General features: G+C 47.1%; 2 protein-coding genes across 4 annotated transcripts in view; one reads left to right on the plus strand and one right to left on the minus strand.

The window, feature by feature from the left end:
• On the plus strand, positions 1-15,808 carry COG1 (component of oligomeric golgi complex 1). Its single transcript, XM_010360292.2, has 14 exons — positions 1-347; positions 3,989-4,233; positions 4,382-4,563; positions 4,701-4,871; positions 7,459-7,615; positions 8,156-8,366; positions 8,697-9,488; positions 10,291-10,437; positions 10,934-11,095; positions 12,848-12,975; positions 13,457-13,565; positions 14,018-14,127; positions 14,486-14,561; positions 15,615-15,808. Exons 1-14 carry the CDS (start codon positions 33-35, stop codon positions 15,750-15,752), a joined length of 2,943 nt encoding a protein of 980 aa, XP_010358594.2. The 5' UTR covers positions 1-32; the 3' UTR covers positions 15,753-15,808.
• The window catches only part of FAM104A (family with sequence similarity 104 member A), a 24,392-nt gene continuing 20,756 nt past the window's right edge, over positions 14,659-18,294 (minus strand). For 2 of the 3 annotated variants that reach the window (XM_010360268.2, XM_030922637.1), the window contains one exon: positions 14,659-17,064. In XM_010360268.2, the coding sequence (XP_010358570.2) occupies positions 16,831-17,064 (234 nt within the window). In that variant the 3' untranslated portion in view covers positions 14,659-16,830. The remainder of the gene's footprint in view (positions 17,065-18,294) is intronic. The other variant, XM_010360277.2, reaches the window with a different exon arrangement.

Below are 18,294 nucleotides of genomic sequence, written 5' to 3' on the forward strand. Positions count from 1 at the left end.
TAAGTGGCTCGCCGGGGGCTGACGAGTGCACCATGGCGGCCGCTGCAGCCTCACCCGCGCTGAAGCGGCTGGATCTGCGCGACCCTGCGGCTCTTTTCGAGACGCATGGAGCGGAGGAGATCCGCGGGCTGGAGCGCCAGGTTCGGGCCGAGATCGAGCACAAGAAGGAGGAGCTGCGGCAGATGGTGGGCGAACGGTACCGCGACCTGATCGAGGCGGCCGACACCATCGGCCAGATGCGCCGCTGCGCCGTGGGGCTGGTGGACGCCGTGAAGGCCACTGACCAGTACTGCGCCCGCCTCCGCCAGGCCGGCTCGGCTGCACCCCGGACCCCGCGGCCCCCGCAGGTCAGTCCCCGTGTCCCCTCCCTGCGGCCCCGCAGGCGGGTCCCGGAGCCCCTGGCCTTGCAGGTCAACCCCGCCCCCCGCTGATCAGTTCCAGACCCCGCGAGTCCTCACCTTCCTTAGCCAGGAGAAGCTTACCCGCCCCTCACCCTTTGGGCCCCCGTCAGGGGACAATGTCAGCCTTCCTTGCACAGATGCGGCTGCTGATCCGTTCTGGAAATGCCATTCAGCAGTTTCTTCAGGCTCTTTCCCCCGACTTCCGGGCCTTGATTCCCACACCTCACTGGGCTCCTTTCAATTTCAGCGGAAAACGCCAGGGGTCTCTGTCTTGATGGTTCAGCTCTCCCCTATATAACATGTCCTGACATTGTTTTTCTCAGATTTCTCCCCTATGTTGACACCTGCCCTCCAAGTCATTTCTTCCCAACCTTCCCCTTATCCCCCCACAAAAATAACTTCCACAATCCCAAATAGCTCTTCCACCCTTTGGGAGTTGTTGAGGGTAGTACCAACCGTCAAGCCCTTACCTTTATCTATGTATGTGACTGGGTCTCCCAAAGTGCTGGGACTACAGTCATGAGCCACCACACTCGGCCCTTACCTTTTAATAGCTGAACATTTTCATTTTAAGAACTAAGGCTTTTTTCATTCAGGTTATCCTTATCCCGTGTTCTTACCCGCAAACGCTATTGATAAGATACGATGAGGAAGGATGGGAGGTAAACAAACACCTCCTCATATTGGAACTGCCGCTTGCATTCCTAAAGAATATTTATTTATTTATTTATTTATATTTATTTTTGAGACAGTCTGTCTATGTCGCCCAGGCTGGAGTGCAGTGGTGCCATCTCAGCTCACTGCAACCTCTGCCTCCTGGGTTCAAGCGATTCTCCTGCCTCAGCCACCGCGTAGCTGGGATTACAGGCACCTGCCACCACGCCTGACTAATTGTTGTATTTTCAGTAGAGATGGGGTTTCACTGTGTTGGCCAGGCTGGTCTCCAACACCTAACCTCATGTGATCCACCTGCCTCGGCCTCCCAAAGTGCTGGGATTACAGGCGCGAGAACCACTGCACCCGGCCCCTTAAAGAGTATAGACCTAGCAATGAACGAAGTGAAAGGGCATGGAGGGTGAAAAAGGTAAACAGGGAAGTTGTTTTTAACAGCCTGGGAGAACTTACTGGGACATAGAAGAAGAAATTGAAAAGTACAGTCTAACTCCAATTTGGAACTTTTTCATGCTACTTGAGCTTTACGGAAATCCTGGTCAGTAGACTGTACTGACACAATAGAACTATAGGAAGTTGCAAATAACTTGGCAGATTTTTTTAAATGAGTGACCTCATACCCCCCAAAGCTAACATTTAGTACATGTGTCCCCTTAGGTGGCCAGCCTTTGCTGTAACTGAGTCATGCTTCAAGGTTTATTAAAATGCTAACTTGAATTATGCCTGATTTTAGAAATATATTGATTTTCATAGTTGTTATATCTGATTTATTCTGGGTCAACCTCATGAAAATTTGAGTGTCTTCTTCGTTCACATGGCAAAGAAACAGAAGTCCCCCAATTATCCATGGAAACTTGACAAGAAAAAATGTAAAAAAATTTAGAACAACAGGTCAGGCACTGTGGCTCATGCCAGCACTTTAGGAGGCCAAGGCAGGTGGATCACTTGATCACAGGAGTTTGAAACCAGCCTGGGCAACATGGTGAAATCCCATCTCTACAAAAAATACCAAAAAATGAGCAGGCATGGTGGCACATGCCTGTGGTCCCAGCTACTTGGGAGGCTGAAGTGGGAAGATCTCTCGAGCCCAAGAGGTCAAGGCTGCGGTGAGCCATGATCGCACCACTGCACTCCAGCCTGGGCAACAAAGTGAGACACTGTCTCAAAAAAAAAAAAAAAGGCTGGGTGTGGTGGATCCCTTGAGGTCAGGAGTTCAAGACCAGCCTGGCCAACATGGTAAAACCCTGTCTCTACTAAAAATACAAAAATTAGCCAGGCATGGTGACACACACCTGTAATCCCAGCTACGCAGGAGACTGAGGCAGGAGAATCATTGGAACCTAGGATGTTTGATTCCCAAAATAATTGTGTATATTTACCTTAGGAGTTCTGAAGGAAGTCAGTTTAGACTTGGGTAATTCTTAGTAAGGAGGGACCTTAAGGGCATGATGAGATTTGGAATTTAGGTTTCTTAGTCCATTTGTGCTGCTATAACAAAATACCTGAGATTGGGCAATTTATAATACAAGTGTATTTTTTGCAGTTCTGGGTCCAAGATCAAGGCACTGGCCTTTGATGTCTGGTGAGGGCCTTCTTGCTGCATCCTCATGTGGGGGAAAGTAGAAGAGCCTAAAAGTTGCCTCCAGCCCTTTTATGAGGCACTAATCCATTTGCTGTGGTTTGGATTTGTGTCCTGCCCACATCTCATGTTGAATTATAATCCCCAGTGTTGGAGGTGGGGCCTGGTGGGAGGTGGTTGGATCATGGAGAGGGATTTCCCTCTTTGGTCCTGTCTCATGATAGAGTTCTCATGAGATCTGGTTGCTTGACAGTGTATGGCACATCCTCCCACCTTCTTCCTGCATGCTCCATGTAAGACGTGCCTGCTTTCCCTTCTGCCATGATCGTAAGTTTCCTGAGGCCTCCCCAACTGTGCTTCCTGTACAGCCTGTGGAACCGAGGGCCAACTAAACTCCTTTTCTTTATAAATTACCCAGTCTTGGGTTCCTCCCTCCCTCCCTCCCTCCTTTCCTTCCTTCCTTCCTTCCTTCCTTCCTTTGACAGAGCCTCGCTCTGTTGCCCAGGCTGGGGTGCAATTGCGCATTCTCGGCTCAACTGCAGCCTCTGCCTCCCAGGTTCAAGCAATTCTCCTGCCTCAGCTTCCCAAGTAGCTGGGATTACAGGTGTGCACCACTATGCCCAGCTAATTTTTGTATTTTTAGTGGAGACAGAGTTTCACCATGTTGGCCAGGCTGGTCTCAAACTCCTAACCTCAAGTGATCTGCCCACCTCGGCCTCACAAAGTGCTGGGATTACAGGCATGAGCCACCACACCTGGCCTCAGGTATTTCTTTATAGCAGTGTGAGAATGGACTAATACGCTGTTCATGAGGGGGTTGTTTGAGAGAGAGAAAATCCTGAAGTAAGGATAGACTGAGATGAGTAGAGGCCTAAAGACCGAACCAGATGGTGGCTTGGTGCAGTCAGTACCTTCCTTGGTGAAGAGGAACAGTCAGCAAAGAAGTCCATGATGCCCCCCAAAAAACAGAAGAAAAAGTAGGAAGGCTGAACATCAGAAAAGCATGGAGAAAGCTCACATGAGAAGTAGTCCACAGGGCTTCATGCCATCGAAGCATCAAGAGGATCACTGATAACCAGATGGTGAGATGAAAGTTTACCTCTCCATGGGGCTGAGCAAAAATGCATGCGTGTGTAGGAAAAACTATGGGATCTTACAACACTCCTGACTCCGGCAACTCTTCTACACTGGGCTTTGATGACTTGCTGAGTTGCACTGAATCCAGCTTAATAGAAGTTTTGTATCCTTAAATACCCCCAGATTTCTTCCCAAGCCTACAGAACATGAGATTGCTTTTGTTCGTTCTTCTGGTTTAGTTCTGTGCCTTCCCCTGCAGCCACAGCAGCCATCCCAGGAGAAGTTCTACAGCATGGCTGCCCAGATCAAGCTACTCTTAGAAATTCCTGAGAAGATCTGGAGCTCGATGGAAGCCTCTCAGTATCTCCATGCCACACAGCTCTACCTGCTCTGCTGCCACCTTCACAACCTGCTCCAGCTGGATTCTTCTAGTTCCCGATACAGTCCCGTCCTCTCCCGGTTTCCTATACTCATCCGGCAGGTGGCAGCTGCCAGCCACTTCCGGTAAGTGGATCCAGCGTAAAGAGCTTCTCTGGTGGTGGCCAAGATTCACACTACAGGTTTATGGAGTTTGTCTTCTTTCCTGATGTACCAAAGCTCTTTACCCAAGATGTGAAAAATATCCTGGTGACCTTTGTCATCATTTTTTTAGGTCAACTATTCTGCATGAAAGCAAGATGTTGCTCAAATGCCAAGCCGTGTCTGACCAAGCTGTGGCCGAGGCCCTGTGCTCTATAATGCTGTTAGAAGAGAGTTCTCCTCGCCAAGCCCTCACAGACTTCCTGCTGGCCAGAAAGGCAACTATTCAGAAACTTCTCAACCAGCCACACCATGGTGGGTATGGCTTCTGGCCAACATTTGGTCCTTAAACATGGGATGGAGAAGGGTGAGCTGCAGGAGACTGAAGCCTCCAGAGCATCCTGTCTTTCACTTTGGGAAAGGTAATCAAAGAGGATGGTTTCTTCTTTTAGGTGCTGGTATCAAGGCTCAGATTTGCTCATTAGTGGAGTTGCTGGCCACCACTCTGAAGCAAGCTCATGCCCTTTTCTACACTTTGCCAGAAGGACTGCTGCCAGATCCGGCCCTGCCATGTGGCTTGCTCTTCTCTACTCTGGAGACCATCACAGGCCAGCACCCTGCCGGTGAGCTCTTAGCCAAGCTTTGTAAATTCTGGTTCACTCAACTGATAATTTGCTCAGCATCTACCGTGTGCCAGCCACCATGCTAGGCCCTGGGGATGGAGCAGTGAACTGGACAAATAGAGACCCTTCCTTCATCGAGGCCACAGTTGAGTGGTAGAAGCAGGTATCAGACTCACAAATATGTGAATATCCATTTAGTGTCAATATTGGTCATTGCTAGAAAGACTAAGTACAAGTTGCCTTGGGAACATTGAATGGAAGGAACTCACCAAGGTCAGAGAAGGCTTCCCTGGAGAAGCCTTTAACCTGAAAGCTGAAGGCTGAGTGGAAGTCACTTAGGTGAAAAAGGCAAGGAACAGGCTTCCAGGCAAAGGGAAGAGGATGTGCAAAGATCCTGAGGCGAGGAGAAACTATAAGACAGCCAGTGAGGCTGAGAGGTACTGGGTAAGGGGGAGAGCTGTTTGAGCAGAGACTGGAGGTGGGGCCGGGGGCCGGATAATGCCCAGCCTTGTGAGCGAGGCTAGGGCATTCAGACTTTATCCAAAGAACAATGGAAGCCTCCTGGGACCTTCCAGGCTTGATGTGGACCCTGTGTTATATGTGCCCATGCATCCTATAGTTTTATTTGGTAGCATTTATCTCAACTGAAATGAAATAAATGCATTTGGCTTTTAGGTGGCAATAGATCCCCTTGGGGCTAGAACGGATGCCGAGAGCTCACTTAGGAGGCTGTTGCCACGATCCAGGTGTCAGCTGCTGGAGCTTGGGTTACGAAGGAACAGTAGAGACGAAGCTAATTGCCCAGCTCGGACATCTGTGTAGGAGGAGAGGCTGTGGTGACAGATTGGCTATAAGGATGTGAGAAGGGAGGTGACAAAGTTAAGTAGAAAAGGAGCTGGTTGGAAGCGGCTGATGACGGGTTCACTTTGCAATGGCCCAGTGCTGTGGCTTACATCTATTATCCCAGCACTTTGGAAGCCTAGGTAGTCCAGGAGTTTGAGATCAGCCTGGGCAGCATAGTGAGACGCCATCTCTATAAAAGATAAGCATTTGCTGGGTGTGCTGGCATGCCCTTGTGGTCCCAGCTATTTGGGAGGCTGAGGCAGAAGGATCGTTTGAGCCAGGGAGGTTGAGGCTGAAGTGAGCAGTGACTGTGCCACTGCATTGCTGCCTGGATGACAGAGCGAGAACCTGTATTAAAAAAAAAAGGAAAGAGAGAAAACGTTGCATTGGCGATGCCTGGGGCCTTGGAATGGGACTGTGAAGTGGGCAGGTGCCTGAGAGTCCAGAACAGATCGCTGGGAGGTCTGGTTGGAGACACACTGTTTTGCATCTGCATGTGGCTGTTATTTCAAGCTGTGGGAATGGATGACGTCATCAGTAGAAGCGATGACAGAGGACTCTGCCTTATGGAACTCCAGCAATCCAAGGTCAAATGGAGGTGTCAGCAACATTGACAAAGGAGATACAGCCAAAGGTAGAAAGGAAACAGAAGAGTGTGGTGGTGGCCAAGTGGCTGTTTCCAGAGAGAGGTGCTTATTGTCGCCTCATCTTAGCTCACTTTATCTTTCAACTCCACCTCCTTATGCTTCACTTTCCCTCTACGTGCTTACATTTAGTACCTCATCCCACTCAGGAAGGGTGGGTACTGGCTGACTTGTCATGGCTTTAGAAAGCAGTACAAGGGGCCTTGGGAGGGCCCTGGGTTTCAAACTCCGGAGCGTGCCTTATACTCAGAACACAGTGAATGAGGCCTCCCAGAGTTGCACAGTGCAGGCCTGTCCCCTTCTTGACAGGTCACCTCTGAAGAGCTATGAACGACTCAGTTAATCAGAATAAGCAGTCATCGATTCTTTCCTTCCATCTTTAAGGGAGGTAGGAGGATTGAGAGGAAAGGGAAGCCATTACCTTTTACTTTTTTGACAACTTAAGTTCTACTTTGAAAACCCCCAGAAACAAAACAAAACAAAACAAAAACCCAGGACTGCACAGCACTCATTTCTTCTTTCTACTCTTTTGATCCCTGTTTTTTTTCTTCCTGATCTTTGCCATTCTTCTCAACCAACAGAATGACCAGAGTTGTGGGGTGGCTGCCACACTCCCTGATGGGACCTCACACGTGTCCTGTACTTTCTCTTTCCTTGTATTTCAGAAGTCCAGTTTGACCTTCCACAGGAAAACTTGATGAGTTTTGGAAATTCCTTCTAAGTCCATCTTTTATTTATTTATTTTTTTGGAGATAGGGTCTCGCTTTGTTGCCCAGGCTGGACTGTAGTGGCACGATCATGGGTCACTGCAGCCTCGACCTCCTGGGCTCAAGTGATCCTCCTACCTCAGCCTCCCAAGTAGCTGCAACTACAGGTGTGCACCATGACGCCTGGCTAATTTTGTTTCCTTTCTGTAGAGGTGAGGTTTCACTGTGTTGCCCAGGCTGGTCTTGAATTCCTGGGCTCAAGCACTCCACCTGCCTCAGCCTCCCAAAGTGCTAGGATTATAGGCATGAGCCACTGTACCCGACCTAACTCCCTGTTTTAATGTGCACTTTAAAGGGTGACCTAGATGGCCTCTTACTTGGCCTTCTCTTTAGGAAAGGGCACTGGTGTCCTGCAGGAAGAGATGAAACTCTGCAGCTGGTTTAAACACCTGCCGGCGTCCATCGTCGAGTTCCAGCCAACACTTCGAACTCTTGCACATCCCATCAGCCAGGAATACCTGAAAGACACACTGCAGAAATGGATCCACATGTAAGTAGCCAGAAAGAGCTTCCCTGCCGCTGGCAGGAACTACCCGTGCAGCCTTGTACGGAGCATTACGAGGGTCAGCAAGGCATGTGCAGAAAGCCTGTCCTGGATGGCGTGCTGCCCATCAGCCACTTACTCTGTGGCCCATTGCCACCTTTGAGGTCATTCAGCACCCACCAGGGGAGAACCAAGAAGGAATTTGTCTTTCAAAAGGTTATGTGGGAGTTTTAAATTCTCTTTATGTGAAAGTTCTGCAACTCCTGTTTTTACTTAATGCATTGGTTTTTTAAGCCATTCCACAGAGTCCAGACTTCCTTATATCCTCGGGGAAGCAAGGGTAGGTCTGGTGCGGGCAACAGACTGCATGCCCCAACCCAGCCTAAAGGCTCTGTGTTGCTACAGATCTATCAGTCCTGAGACACACAGGTATTTATCTATTGGAACTCAGATAAGAGATTGTCAAATGGGATTCTGATGTTTTTCTTAATAAAGATGGGAACACCATGCCTCTGATGGAGCCCAAAGAAAACGATTCTGTTGCAGGTGTAATGAAGACATTAAAAATGGGGTCACCAACCTGCTTATGTACGTGAAGAGCATGAAGGGCCTCGCGGGAATCCGGGACGCTATGTGGGAGTTACTCACCAATGAGTCCACCAATCACAGCTGGGATGTGCTGTGTCGGCGGCTTCTGGAGAAGCCACTTTTGTTCTGGGAAGATATGATGCAGCAACTGTTCCTTGACCGATTACAGGTAAGCTGGACAGTCACATGGTCTACCTATTTTATGGCCAATCCTAGTGGTATTTTGACAGTCTTGCGAGACTTCCGTCACTTCCCAGGTATATTCTTTTCCTGCTTAGTAACAGATAGAGTCTAGAGCTGAAAATACACCAGGCCTCTGTCACTTGGTCGGGAATGGGCCCATGTTCATCAATAATGGCTTTATTCTCTGCCAACACCATGCCATCTTTCTGAAGATGGTGAACCTTCTGAATGCTAGGATAAATGACCATTTGGTACTCTTGTTTTGAAGTGTCCTTAAAGGAACTGTGATTAGAACTCTTCTGTCATTCTCTTTCAGACTCTGACAAAGGAAGGCTTTGACTCTATCTCCAGTAGCTCCAAGGAGCTCCTGGTTTCAGCTTTGCAGGAACTTGAAAGCAGCACCAGCAACTCCCCTTCAAATAAGCACATCCACTTTGAGTACAACATGTCGCTCTTCCTCTGGTCCGAGAGTCCTAATGACCTGCCTTCCGACGCAGCCTGGGTCAACGTGGCAAACCGGGGTCAGTTTGCCAGTAGCGGCCTCTCCATGAAAGCACAAGCCATTAGCCCTTGTGTACAGAACTTCTGTTCTGCCCTGGATTCTAAGCTGAAGGTTAAACTAGATGACCTCCTGGCTTACCTCCCCTCTGATGACGCATCACTGCCCAAGGACGTTTCTCCCACACAGGCCAAGAGCTCTGCTTTTGACAGATACGCAGACGCAGGGACTGTGCAGGAGATGCTGCGGACTCAGTCCGTGGCATGCATCAAGCACATCGTGGACTGCATCCGGGCAGAGCTGCAGAGCATTGAAGAAGGTGTGCAAGGGCAACAGGATGCCCTCAACAGTGCTAAGCTGCACTCAGTTCTTTTCATGGCCAGACTCTGCCAGTCCCTGGGAGAGCTGTGCCCCCATCTGAAGCAGTGCATCCTGGGAAAATCAGAGAGCTCGGAGAAACCAGCAAGGGAGCTTCGGGCTCTGAGAAAACAGGGAAAGGTGAAAACTCAGGAAATCATTCCTACACAGGCCAAGTGGCAAGAGGTTAAAGAAGTACTCCTCCAGCAGAGCGTGATGGGCTACCGGGTCTGGAGCACTGCAGTTGTGAAAGTGAGTGATGTAACTTCTTCTTACCCCTGTCTTGTCTCACTTTTGTCATATTCCAGTCTTGCCAACCTCAATCAGTTCCTTCAGTAGTAAAGGCAAAACATTTCTTATTTCATAGTTATTTTATCTCTGCTAGAAAGTTCAGTAAAAACTTTTTCATTCATTTTTAGCTTAGATTCTGTAGACAGAAAAGCTGCAGTTTTTCCTTGCATCAGAGAAGAATGAAAGACTTTCTGCCTGTATTTCCTCTCTTTAACCTAAATATCATATTCCCAGTAGTCTCCACTTGTACCTTAAGAGGTGGTATTTGGGCCAGGCATGGTGGCTCATACCTGTAATCCTAGCACTTTGGGAGGCTGAGATGGGTGGATTGTGTGAACCCAGGAATTCAAGACCAGCCTGGGCAACATGATGAAACCCCCTCTCTACAAAAAGTACAGAAATTATTCTGGTGTGGTAGCGCATGCCTGTAGTCCCAGTTACTTGGGAAGCTGAGGCAGGAGCATTGCCTGAGCCCAGGAGGTCGAGGCTGCAGTGAGCCGTGATTGCGCCACTGCAGTCAGCCTGGGAGAAGAGCAAGACCCTGTCTCAAAAAAAAAGAAGTGGTATATGACATTTATAGGGTAGTTAGCAACAAAATTCCCAGGGCTGATATCATTGATAATTAGCCAAAAGAGGACTGATACCATCACTGTTCCTACAACTTCAGCAGCTTGAGCTGTTTTCAAGATTACTGCAGATTGTTTTAAAGAAACTCTACAGAGGATCTGAGTGGCTCGTATGGATATTTGCCTTTTATTACCAGGTTTTGATTCATGGATTCACCCAGTCATTACTTCTAGATGATGCTGGCTCAGTCCTGGCCACAGCCACCAGCTGGGATGAGCTAGAAATTCAGGAGGAGGCAGAGTCTGGCAGCAGCGTCACATCCAAGATCCGACTCCCTGCACAGGTGAGCAGGTCCCATCCCAGCAGGCACCATGGGCTGAAAAAGGGAATATAACTGCTCTGTGGAAAAGAAGAAAGATTTTAGAAAATCATTCAACATACAACTGAGGAATCGCTGAAAATAACATCTGTAACTTTCTACTATGGGGCACAGTAGATGTAGGGCTAAGTAAATGGCAGACTGTTCCAGAAGTCAGTTAACCATTCTTTCCTTTTGTAGCATAGGCTCTGTGCTAATTAGAGAACCACTTACTTGCCGTGAAATCAGCAGCATAAAACACAGGCACCTCTGCTAGATCAGTCTCAGACCGCAGAGGGGGTAACAGCAAATTGCACTTAACCAGGGGCCTTGTGTCTGCTCAACAGTCTGCCCATAAGAAGTGTTGCTGAGAGGGGCCAAAGTCCTGGCAAACAGGCCTTGTAAGATTAAGTGGGTTCACTTTCACGGTGTGTCATTTAATTGGTGCAGTTGGCAATGTGACATTTCTTTGTTCTTTTAGCCATCCTGGTATGTACAGTCCTTCCTGTTTAGTTTATGCCAGGAAGTTAATCGGGTTGGAGGCCATGCCTTGCCAAAGGTGACATTACAGGAGATGCTGAAAAGCTGTATGGTTCAAGTAGTAGCTGCCTATGAGAAACTTTCCGAAGAAAAACAGATTAAGGTAGGTGTCTGAATGTTTGCCCATTAAAAACACAAATTAAACAAAACAAAACCTTAGTTTTTGTCTTGGGTTTGAGCAATTCACATCAAAGACTCAGACTGTTAAGGATCACCCAGCCCAGGCATCGGGTCCTGTACAAATGCTCTATCTTAGGAGTGGCCCCCAGCGCTGTGAGTTTACTTACACCCATTCTAAAGAGTCGAGCAGATCTTCGCTAAGAAGGCAGCTCAGCACAGATGGAAAGACCAAGACCCAGAACTTTGGGAGGCTGAGGTGGGAGGATGGCTTTAGCTTGGGAGTTCGAGGCTGCAGTGAGCTATGATCACACCACTGCACTCCAGCCTGGGCGACGAAGCAAGACCCTGTCTCTTAAAAAGACAAAACAAAAAAAGCAAAAAAACAATTAAAAGGATCAGAGCTCCAAAATAAAAGACCTGGCTTCCAACCTCAGTGCTGCCACTTGTTCACTGGCAGCTCCGGGCAAATCATTAATCTCTGTTTCCTCAGGACCAAATGTGATCCTGTAGATAAACTGCTCAGTGGTTTCCTCACTTGTAAAAGGCAGACAGCCCCTCCCCGTCCCAGCCACAGCACACCTACCTCAGGGGTGACTGTGGGGAGTTAGAGAACGGTTGCCTGCCACACAGTGTGACACACAGAGGTGCTCGCTTACGGGGAGTTCTTGTCTCCCAACCCTTCACACCACTTTCATTGTCTAGGAAGCATTCTGCCCTTGGCGTATAATCCCATTTCATTTGTAACTTTTTTTTTTTCTTTTTTGAGACAAAATCTCACTCTGTCACCCAGGCTGGAATGCAGGGGCGCCATCTCGGCTCACTGCAACCTCATCCTTCCAGGCTCAGGAGATTCTCCCACCTCAGCCTCCCAAATAGTTGGGACCACAAGGCATGCGCCAGCACACCTAATTTTTGTATCTTTTGTAGAGACAGGTTTTGCGATTTTGCCCAGGCTGTTCTCAAATTCCTGGGTACAAGCAAGTCTCTCGTTTCGGCCTCCCAAAGTGCTGGGACTATGGGCAGGAGCCACCGCGCCTGGCCAGTAATGTTTTTTAAGAAGGAGCATGTCAGGCGTGGTGACTGACACCCGTAATCCCAGTACTTTGGGAGGCCCAGGCAGGCGGATCACTTGAGGCCAGTAGTTCAAGATGAGCCTGGCCAACATGGTGAAACCCCATCTCTACTAAAAATGCAAAAATCAGCTGGGCATGGTGGCGTACATCTGTAGTCCCAGCTACTCAGGAGGCTGAGGCAGGAGAATCGCTTGAACCTGGGAGGCGGAGGGTGCAGTGAGCCCAGATTGTGCCACTGCACTCCAGCCTGGGCAACAGGGTGAGACTCCATCTCAAAAAAAAAAAAAAAAAAAAAAAAAAAGTCCCAAGAAGGAACAAATCCTGATTTTGGAAAGAATTCAGTAAGTCTTCTCTAATGAGCTTCTTCGAAATACTTCTCCTTCATGCAAAGAGCCTTTTTTTTCCCTTTAGAACCACCATTTACAGCATCTGAGGCCTTTTTTAAGGGCCATTTCTCTTCCCTGCTGTTAGGTTTTTAATTTTAAGATCAAGTTTCTAACATAACTTGTTTTGTTGTTGTGAGATTAAACTGACCATATGAGTATTAAAACCATCTGCTTCTGAAGAGCAAGCTGAAACTCAACCAAAACATGAAGCTGTTTATTACGCTCACATAACAAGTCCTCTCTCTTCATGGGTGGGGACCGGGAATTCATTTGCAGAAAGAAGGTGCATTTCCAGTCACCCAGAACCGGGCGCTGCAGCTGCTTTATGATCTGCGTTACCTCAACATTGTTCTGACAGCCAAGGCTGACGAGGTGAAGAGTGGCCGGAGCAAGCCAGACTCCAGGTGTCGTATCCTCTACTGAGCTATGTCAAGGCAGTCTCTTCCAAAAGCAGATAGTCCCTTTGCTGGGAAGCCACCAGAGTCAGCCTGTTATACAGCACATTCATTGTGTTTGTTTTGAACAGTAAGTGCTCATATTACCAGCAAGTTAAATAATAGCCGCCTGCTGGATAAATGCCATGGTCAAGTGAAATAGGTGGACTCTCATTCCTCTCTCTTATGAGTCAGCCTGGCAGCTGATGAGTATCATTTGAGCACTTAGTGCTCTTCTTATAGACAGAAGAGGGGGAAGGGGTGGGCTTCACTTAGACGTCAGGTTGAAACTCTTGAGGGAGACTTAAGCACTATCATCAGTGACAAATGTACTAAGCCAACAACTACGTAGAATAAAATCCAACTCTTAAGATTTCTATAGCAGTAGAATATTATGATTGTTTTTGATCCTAAAAAATGTGGACAGTAATGATCCTAATCCTTTTCTCAGAATTGAGAAAGTGACTGACCACCTGGAAGCCCTCATTGATCCATTTGACCTGGACGTTTTCACACCACACCTTAACAGCAACCTTCATCGCCTGGTGCAGCGAACTTCTGTGAGTCAAATCAAAAACATGCTCAGTGCGAACCAAGTGCCACAGGCTGAAATTACAAAATTAACCTGCTCCAGCACGTAATACTCCAGGATGCAGCATAGGGAGGGGGATAAGACACAAATAGCCGAGTGTAGTTACGAGGGCTGAAAGAGGATTAGATAAAATCTCACACACTGAGGCAACCAAGATTTGGCCCCTTTTGTTGTAAATAAGGATTATTACAGTTTTATCCAGGCGTCAGAAAGAGGAATAAAAAACTCCCTGCCTCTCAGATTCTGACCTGTGGGCAGTGATAAAAAGTAATCGTGAAGCATTAACACACTCAGAACATTCCCCAAAATGATGCTTAGAGATACGATAGTGATTCGTGACTTTTTTTTTTTTTTTAACCTTTCTTTTACCTGCACAATGAAACCTCTGCATTTTATTGAGCTCCACTTCTTGTCTGCCAGGTTCTGTTTGGATTGGTGACTGGTACAGAGAATCAGCTCGCCCCCCGGAGCAGTACGTTCAACTCCCAAGAACCCCATAACATCATGCCACTAGCGTCCAGTCAGATCAGGTAAAGACTGCTAAGAGGCTTCTGCTGGGCACTTTGGGAGGCTGAGGCGGGCGGATCACGAGGTCAGATCGAGACCATCCTGGCTAACACGGTGAAACCCCATCTCTACTAAAAATACAAAAAATTAGCCGGGCGTGGTGGCGGGCGCCTGTAGTCCCAGCCACTCAGGAGCCTGAGGCAGGAGAATGGCGTGAACCCAGGAGGCGGAGCTTGCAGTGAGCCGAGATCGCGCCACTGCACTCCAGCCTGGGCAAGAGTGAGACTCCATCTCAAAAAAAATAATAATAAATGAAGAGGCCTGTGCTGGGCCCCAGAGCTGCCTGTTTGTGCTACTAAATTCTTTCCTCTTGTTTTGGAGGTTTGGACTTCTCCCACTGAGCATGACAAGCACTCGAAAGGCTAAATCAACCAGAAACGTCGAAACAAAAGCCCAGGTTGGTGCCAAGAGCAAAAGGCTCATCCGTGGATGGGTCCCCACCTCCCACCGAGGAACCCGATGATCAGCGCCCTTTTAAATAACTGATAAAGAACTGAATGACACAATGCACTAATGCTGCTTTTAATGGCGGCGCAATAGAGAAGTACAAGGTTTTTACTAGCTTGAGCTACTAGAAGGTGTAAAAGATGCCCACTGACACTACCAAGTAGCCTCTTAATAGAAATGTAGAAAATATACAGGACAGGATGGAGATGATCTCTTGAATTTAGTAGGGTGAAAGAGTTAACTGCCAACCCGGCACCATCATTGTACTTGTTTGGAAAAAATCTGTTTTGTTCTGATGATGACGGTTTTATCTTCCCTTTTAGTTGGGTGGGAAATAATAGAAAATTTGTTTCACCAAAAGTTTGACATTTTCTTGTTAATACACATTTCGTTTCAGTAGGATGCCAACTGTTAAGCCTGCAGGAGTCCTCCTGGGTATTTCTGAATTGTGCTGTGTGCACGTGTGTTTGAAAGCTCAGCTTGTCTTCTTACAGCATCGAGTTGTTTGCTTTATTGTTAGACACAATATTAGCAGTGTATCCTTTCCGTATTCCCTACCATCGAACCCATTAAGATCTAAAATCCGTATCAAGTATCTGGCTTTAAAAGTTGGGAGATGGTAGTTAAAAAAAGAAAGCTCTTGCAAAAACCATCCAGTCCGTAAGCATGGGCTATGTTGCAGCCTCTTCCAGAACAGTTTCCACTGCAGTGATCTTTCAGTTCTGCCCACATTATGTTAGCAGGCTGTGGAGAGAGGTGCCTTTGTCTACCCTTTTCCCAGGACAGTCCTCATTTCCAAATTCTAGTTTTGTCACAAAGGCTCATGCTGTTCCCCGTGTCCTCTTCAAATCTGGACCGACAGCAGAGTCCTCTGACTACAGCCATCATGCTTCTCAGCTCCGCTGTGTGTGCCGTGTGGACTCTGAGTGGCGTCGTGCGGAGGGCGAGTGGGCAGGAGGGCTCAGGTCAACTCTAAGGCACTTTTCTCTACATCCAATGGCAGGTTGTCCCCCCGGCACACTCCACAGCTGGTGACCCGACAATTCCTGGCTCCTTGTTCAGACAGCTCGTCAGCGAAGAAGACAACACGTCTGCACCTTCATTATTCAAACTGGGCTGGCTCTCTAGTATGACTAAGTAACATGGCAACACGTCTGTCTCTCCCTAAATAAATACTACCACATTATTTCTTCTAAAGATGCCTCTGCTCATCTGATTCTTAGCCACACCAATCTACAGTTTCACTGATGGAATGTGGCCCCCTAGTTACTGTTGGGGGTTACGTTTAAGCATCAGGTTAATCCTTGTCCCATAATTTCACAATACTTGTTGCTTTAGACATCAGTTCAGGTAGCTTACATTTTATTAGCATTCAACAACGCCTTAATTGTTGACACTACAAGGTGGACTTGTCAATGAGATCACATAAGCTGCTGACTGACCAAGTTTGTAGGACAAAAAGTCATTACGTATTACTTCACTTGCAGAACTGTGCCATGTTTCCTACTAAAGTCTGAGGTGCAGACTCTGGAGGAATAGTGACAGAAGTTATCTGGGTATACAAGAATCTAAAAGACAGTCTCCCTGGAAATACAAATATATATATAACAAAGAGTAGAGACTATTATTAGGGAGGGTGCTTCACTGACAGTCTGAATTGGATCTGATTATTCTCCTGTTACACAGGAGAAAGTACTTTCAATAGAACATCTACATACTGAGAGGTAGTATGGCAGTTAATTTCAGTGCAAGACTGAATCAAGCTTCCTATATTTTGGAAAAAAACTTATGTTTTTTCATGGAAACTAGATACTCTTTACTAGTTTATTGAATAAAAAAAATTGAAGATCCCGCATTTTTAAAAGGCTCTTTACATCAAGTAGAGTTTCTAGTTGACAGATTTGGAAATCAGTCTGAATGGGACATACTATGGATTCAACACACAGAATGAGTTTTCCTCAAACCACTACCTTGACATAGATTTGATACCCTCCCTCAAAAGAATCCTATAAAAAATTGCTTCAAAGCCCCTTTGAAATTGCAATAGTGCAGCAAAACCACAAGTAAACAACTGCCTGTTAACCTGTTATTTCAAATATAGACTGAAAAGCCAACAGGCATTTTTCGTGTGCAATTTTTCTTTTAAAACAAGTTGTAAGTTGAAATATCAAATCTGCACAGCGCTGTCCCTTCACAGAAGGCAAGAAACTGCCGGCACATCATGTCAGAGGCCGCCCTCGGTGCTGTAGGCTGTGGAAGTGGGCCTCCCTCAGGGTCTGGTTGATGTGGAAGTAGAGGCCTTGGCACAGCGCAGACTGCTCGGGCACGGGCTGAGGCGTGTTAGGGCTGGATCCAGCCATGGTCTGGCTCAAGCTGCCTTCCGGCCCACTGGCCCTGTCCGGGCTGTTGATGCTGCTGCTGCTGCTGCTCCCACCACTGTCACTGCCTGAAGACTGGAAAGAAGAAGAAAGAAACAGGGTCACAATCAGGCTGTTTTGTTTAAGAGCTTTACTGTGGTTTCATGTACAGTGCTCTATTAAGAGTACCTTTCCAGTTCAGCTTGAGGATGAAGACATACACTGGGCTTTGGAATTTATAAAGTGTGCTCTCCTAAGACGTCTCATCCTCTCCTCACAGCCACCCTGTCAGGCTGAGCAGGATTTACTGGCCCTAATACACAGATCTAGGAGGATGGATCCAGGTTCAAGCACGGGCCCTAACTCCAAATCCCTTCAACTATATCCTAATTCTTTTACACATATTCTCTACCTGCTTTTCCCATTCATTCAATTATTTCCAACCAAAGAAGGAAGTTCTCAGCCTCCAAGAGAATGTATCAGTCATTGGGACAGGGTATAAAAAGTGACAAATAGGATGGCTTCTGGGCACGAGTGAGGATAAAAACTAAAAGCTTATGCCAATTTTGTGATTATCATGGACACAAAATGGTATTCTGTAACTGCAGGACAGACCCTTAAAGGACAATAGACTTCTGGTCAAGTTATCTTACGTTGGCATTATTGCAGTTCGTATGTACATGTGTGTGCATGAGCGTGCCTAATTTTTTCTTTCATGTAACTAACATGACTTGGTGTTTTGGTCATCTTGGAGAGGCTACTCGGAGATCCCTGATAAGAGTCACTTTCATTCTGCAGTTCATGTTTTTAAAAAAAAGTCACTTTCAGAAATTTCTGCCTTCCACCACTAGGACTCTCAAAGGGGAGGGTGATGTGAAGGACCCATTTCAGAATTACGGTATTTTACAATTTATTTTATTTTATTTTATCTTTTTTGGAGACAAGGTCTCACTCTGTCACACAGGCTGGAGTGCAGTGGATCAAACTCACTGCAGCCTCAATCTCCTGGGCTCAAGCAATTGTTCCACCTCAGCCCCCTGAGCAGCTCGTACTACATATGTACGTCGCCATGCCCAGTAATTTTTTTTTTTTTTTTTTTTTTTTTTTTTTTTTTTTTTTTTTTTTTTTTTTAGCAGAGACAAGATCTCGCTATCTTGCTCAGGCTGCTCTCTAACTCCTGAGTTCAAGCAATCCTCCTGCCTTGGCCTCCCAAAGTGCTGAGATTACAGGCATGAGCCACCATGCCCAGCCTTATTTTACAATTTTACTGTTGCATTTCTAATAAATGACAACCCTGATAACTCAATTAGTGGTACCTTTCTGTAT

This window comes from Rhinopithecus roxellana, chromosome 19 (assembly GCF_007565055.1).
Source record: "Rhinopithecus roxellana isolate Shanxi Qingling chromosome 19, ASM756505v1, whole genome shotgun sequence".
NCBI classification, from domain to species: domain Eukaryota; kingdom Metazoa; phylum Chordata; class Mammalia; order Primates; family Cercopithecidae; genus Rhinopithecus; species Rhinopithecus roxellana.